General features: G+C 43.0%; 1 protein-coding gene across 1 annotated transcript; it reads right to left on the reverse strand.

Annotated features, from left to right (window-relative positions):
- Positions 1-685: 685 nt before the first annotated feature.
- LOC127335479 (uncharacterized) lies at positions 686-4,660 on the reverse strand. Its single transcript, XM_051362129.2, has 8 exons — positions 4,261-4,660; positions 3,421-3,632; positions 2,474-2,755; positions 2,252-2,374; positions 1,713-1,863; positions 1,427-1,638; positions 1,174-1,210; positions 686-1,064 (listed from the first exon to the last, which is right to left on the reverse strand). The coding sequence occupies exons 1-8, from the start codon at positions 4,580-4,582 to the stop codon at positions 934-936; spliced, it is 1,470 nt and encodes a 489-aa protein (XP_051218089.1). The 5' UTR covers positions 4,583-4,660; the 3' UTR covers positions 686-933.
- Between the last annotated feature and the right edge of the window lie 595 nt (positions 4,661-5,255).

Consider the following 5,255-nt stretch of genomic DNA (forward strand, 5'->3'; position numbering starts at 1 on the left):
TAACAATATATTGTAATCTTTTCTTATGTGTTCTCCAACGGATTTCTCATATCGGTTTTATACAATTATTATACCAACGGTATATTGGATTCCTGTATTATCCTTAAAAAAAATTCACAGGATTTTGAAGGACATATATTGTACAAGATCAAGTTTCAAGATCAAAGTCCATCAAGATCAAGTTTTCAAGACACCCTATGGAGAATTTAACACATAGAAGATTTCGAAGTTGTCCAATGGGGAGTGTTAAGAATAAATTAGCTTTAGATTTAGGCTAATCAAGTAGTTAGCAGATTCCTTATAATATTCCCTATAGCAGTTAGCATATTAGAGATTTGTCCAATCGCTGTGCAAAGCAAACAGTTGTGTCCTTTCTAAAGAGACACAAGTATTGTAACCGACTCGTACTCCCGACTGTTAAGGTCATATAAATACCCGCAGTCCCCATCAATGAAAGGCAATCATTCACTTCCAATCTCTGTTTCTTCCCAATCCCTGTTTCTTCCCAAGGACCAAGCAGGAAGTTTCGCCTTGCTTGATGTTGCCAGGAGGACCTGTCATGGTGCTGCTGTTTTCGCAGTGTACCAGGCCACACACCCGCCCCCAGGTTACCGCCCTGTTAAAGAGGGAGGGGGATGCTTTGTTTGACCTGTCGGGTGAAGCACAGCAAACATAAGCTAACATCTAACGAGAATACTATACTGCAATAGTTATCTTATTTGAATTTAGCTTCCCCATTTGTTACACATGCAAGGGCCAAATGGAGACTAATCCCAGACGCAATGCTCGGATGCTCCGAAAGCTATACATTGCACTAAGAAACGAAGCATCATGCTCAACAAACTGGAGGTGGGGACGAGGGCCTAGGAACCACCCGCTTCTACGTCTCAATGAAATTTTACTTGCTCACTGCATATCTGGGTAACACAAAGCTCACGCAATGAACACCTGGATCCTGTCTCCCATACCATCCTCAAAATCGAGCAGTATCTGGCCGTTCTGGGGGTTGTCTGAATCTATAGGAGCATTACGAAGCCTTTCCATGATATTAGCTCCAGCCAGGCCTGCAAAGTGCGAAAGGGAGATAATCAAATGAAACATGTACAAAAGGCCGCAGATCTTGTTTTTTTTATCCCGAAGATACAAGTGCTCCATAAGACTAGAAGTACAAACCTGGAATAACTTTTGTCATCCCTTCTAAGAATCCAGCCTGTTTCAGAGAAAGCAGGAACAGTAGGAAGCAATTGTTTAATCAGTATGGAATTACTCAACTATAGTGCAGAGACAGAAGTAGTCTACTACAATGAACATGTATGTACCCATAATCAAGATGTTCTTAGATTGGTGTCAATGTAAAAAACTTCAAGTCAGCTACTGTACAATATACTGAAAGAAAGTAGACTCGCAAATGGGTTTCCACACTCACAGGTATCCTTGCATCAATTTTCTGGACGCCGTCTCTTCCTGTAATCTTCAACCGAAGCGTGCGGGCCCACATCCCGCTTGAAGGACCTCTGGCTCCAGTGGAACCAAGATCATAGAGCTGAGGTAGTATGTCAATAATAGGTTCTTCTGATTTCTCGGTACTGGACTTGGCGTCTCCGGAACTGCTTGCTTCACTTGTATAATCATAAAAGCCTATATTTGTGATGTACCAGGATAAGAAAAACCTGCCCATATCCAACATAGTTTACAAGAGAGAATACACTCACCACTCCCGTAAGATGATTGAGCTGGTGTTGCAACATATCGCTTTTCCTCTTCATAATAGTGGTTAAATCCCAGTGTATCCTTGATCTCCTCGAATGATGGCAAACTACCTGGAGGAGGTATGCGACCGCCTTTTATAGCAACCAGAGCGTCCTGCAGATCAGGGTTTCTTATACAGTTAATGAGTGATAGCAGAAATGTAACACGTCTGGCGCCAAATTGAACAACTACGCAATTACTATGAGTTCGCATACACAGAAGATCAGACCCACATGATGCGTCACCAAATTGAATAAGCACAAAATAACCAGTTCGCATAACAGATGATAGTACAACCATGACTATCTCTGTAGGCCTATATGCTAGCATGCACACACTTTTTCTTTTTGCCGAGAACTTTTATAGGAATCCATGTGCATGATCCCTTATAATAGAACTACTACTGTTAGTGACGAAATAACAAACACAGGAGTTGTTTTATAGACATTTTATCTCTCTAAAGTCACAAGCATTTGAAGTACACTGAGTATAAACAACAAACCTCCATTGCACGCATTGATACTCCAATTAGAGATAACGGGTAGGCTACGATTTTGTAACCAATTTCTTCAAGTTCAAGAGGGCTCAGTATAGGAGTTTTACCACCACCTTCTAACATGTTGGCCTACAAAAGAATCACAGAGTATGCTGAGGATGTAACTCTTTCATGTCGACTACAAATAATTCGGAAAAGCACTACTGCATAGAGTAGATCTAATCTTACCATTTTTGGAACTCCAGGTGAAATCGCACAAAACGCCTTCATCTCTTCCCTTGAAGCAAGGGCGTCAATAAATAGAACATCTGCTCCAGCATCAGCAAAAGCACGTGCTCTCCACAATGCTTCATCAAGAGACAAAGCTTGCCGAGAATCTGTCCTTGCCACAATAACAATGTCAGAGCCACTCTCCTTCCTGGCATCTACAGCGGCTTTTATATGCAGAATTGCTTCCTCTCTGGAAACAACTTTCCTTCCTTGTGTATGTCCACATGCTTTTGGTGACACCTTCAGAATACTATACATCATATCACTATAGAAGGATCTTACACGAAATAACAGAAGCAAATTTTAATATAAAATAAAATAAAATCTGCACAGCTCAATAGAAATAGAAATAAAACATAGTTTAAATTCATATTTTAAAATCAGGATAAATAATTCTTTATTGCTGTATGAAATTACGCAAAACTAAGAATGGGATATGTCAACCAGGGTGCACAGCCCAGACGTATAGGGAAGTCGCAGGGGTCATTATAAAATATTATAGCTAACATGAGTCTGAATGGGCAACTAGGATGTTAACAAATATGTACCAATATAAATTTTTGTAATTTGACATACAGGTGCAGAAAGTGTAGCATTCTAGTCCCGTAGTAATAGGTTATAGAAGCAAAACAGCTATACAATTAAGTAAGAAGCAGCACAATAATGATGGCCATCAAATAACCTTAATTTCAAGAGCAAGGATTTTACGCAAGCACATTTTTTGAAAACGAGAAATTCCACATATACATATCCCATGAAAAAAACATGTTTTATACAATAAGCTAGAGCCCCTGAATACCATGTTGACACAAAAGAATATAACATGACCCCCTGCTAAAATATTAAGCAGAGTAAATAGAACCTAAGAGATGCCATTCACAGTGATTATTCGTTGAAACGCATACCTGATCTTCAAGAATAATTCCAGCAAAACCAGCATTGATAAATCCTTTCACTGTCCTCTTGACATTTATACAGTTTCCATAACCATTATCAGCATCACCAACCACAGGTATCGATACTGCTTCAGTGATTAAGCGCCCTTGATCTATCATTTCACCATAGGAGATGAGACCAACATCTGGCAATCCCAGCCGTGCAGCAGATATTGAGAACCCTGAAAGGCAGCATACAGTTAACTCACACCTGAAATGTCCTTTTACATAGAGCTGGGCTAGCTCTATAAGCAAACTATTCTACGGTTCCATTTGAAGTTCTAGTCATGACTGCACAAGTGAAACACGGAATTCCGGTGTTTTTTAGGGCTAGTTGCTAAGTGTAATGCCACTTGATCAGAGTGCCCTCAACAAAACTAGTGAAGCACAACCAATAATCCTCACGTTGTTGTAAGGCTTAATCATCTTTATGAGTTACAATCATCTTTATGGGTGTGTCTTCGATGGTTCCCAGCCTTCAGTCGCCAATCTGATCTCAAGGATCAAGGAGGAAGCGGCACTGCCGACGACCTGGGATGTCCACTAGTTCTTTTCGGTTTCTTGAGCTGTCCCTCCCCTGGGAGGATGTATCTGTAACTCTAAAACCATATTCTATGCAATGAAACGCAGAATCTTCTTGCGTTTTCTGGAAAAAAACATATGGGGGCGTAACGGGCAGTATATCAATAGCCACTTAGCACGACATTAACGTGTTTGAGTAGCAGCACAGAGGATCATAATCCAGTGAATCCACAGAAACATGGTCAGAGTGGTAGGGAGTCCGGCAGAAGCAAAAGAGCGAACACGTACCGCTGGTGAAGCAGGCCCTGAACCCGGCGCGCTCGACGAGGCGGGCGCTGAGCGCGTCGTAGCAAGCGGGCGCCTGGTGCGCACCCGGCGTCTCCAGGACCCGCCGGAGCGCCGTCGCGGGCGAGTCTCCGGCACCGGCGCTGGCACTCCCTCCGGCGCCGGCGTAGGCGCAGCGCGGAGAGATCCGGGCGCGGGCGGACGAGGGAAGGGTCCGGCGCTGGAGGAGCGGAGGCGGACGGAGGCGGCAGCACGCGGCGCGGCTTGAGGTGGGCGAGGACAGCGAGGCCGGCGGCTGGTGCAGGAGAGCGGCGTAGGACGCCATTTCCGCGGCCTGCTTTGCTCTCTGTACTAGGAAATCTAGAATTGCCCGTTCTCCAGTAGGGTACTATCGCTGCCTTCCCGGTCCCACGTGGCAGAGAATTCCCTACATGAGCGGAGCTGGCTGAACCCTACCTTGTCCTTCGCTTCCGGGCTCCGGCAGGCAGGGATGGGAATGGATACCCATCACTCAGCGTATTTACGGGTAAAAGTTTAATAGAAGTATAGTATATTTGATTATAGATTTGTAAATCGGTAGATATTATACTATCGGTAAAGCGGGTACATGTGTCTGATTGTAGAACTCATATCCGCATACCTATTTACTTAGGAGTATCTAAATTTGGTAAATGGGTCGTCTTAACATTTTAGACTACTTAATTTTTCCTCTAATCAGGTTTTCATGTTGCTAGACTGAATCTCCTGCTTTCTGATCTCACCATCGTTGGTAGGTTAGTGTGCTTCTATTTAGGATCACTAAACCTCCTGTTATTTTTTTTGCTCAATATAATATGTTGTAAGCGCGATTATTTTTACCTGTAGGTACCCATTTACCCTGTCGGGTGATGGGTATGAGAAAAAAACTTGTACTTATTGACCGGCATGGATACGGGCGACGAGTAAGATTGAAGGCGACAAATATAGATATATGATAGCTCTACCCGTACACATACCCT

Source organism: Lolium perenne, chromosome 2, assembly GCF_019359855.2.
Source record: "Lolium perenne isolate Kyuss_39 chromosome 2, Kyuss_2.0, whole genome shotgun sequence".
Lineage (NCBI taxonomy): Eukaryota > Viridiplantae > Streptophyta > Magnoliopsida > Poales > Poaceae > Lolium > Lolium perenne.

Bases quoted from the DNA above. Each gene is read 5' to 3' on its own strand.
- LOC127335479 (XM_051362129.2), bottom strand. From the start codon at position 4,582: ATGGCGTCCTACGCCGCTCTCCTGCACCAGCCGCCGGCCTCGCTGTCC. The intron at 2,375-2,473 runs GTAAGATTAGAT...ATTCTTTTGTAG, and splicing joins CACCTGGAGTTCCAAAAATG to GCCAACATGTTAGAAGGTGG. The intron at 1,211-1,426 runs GTGAGTGTGGAA...TCTCTGAAACAG, and splicing joins AAATTGATGCAAGGATACCT to GCTGGATTCTTAGAAGGGAT.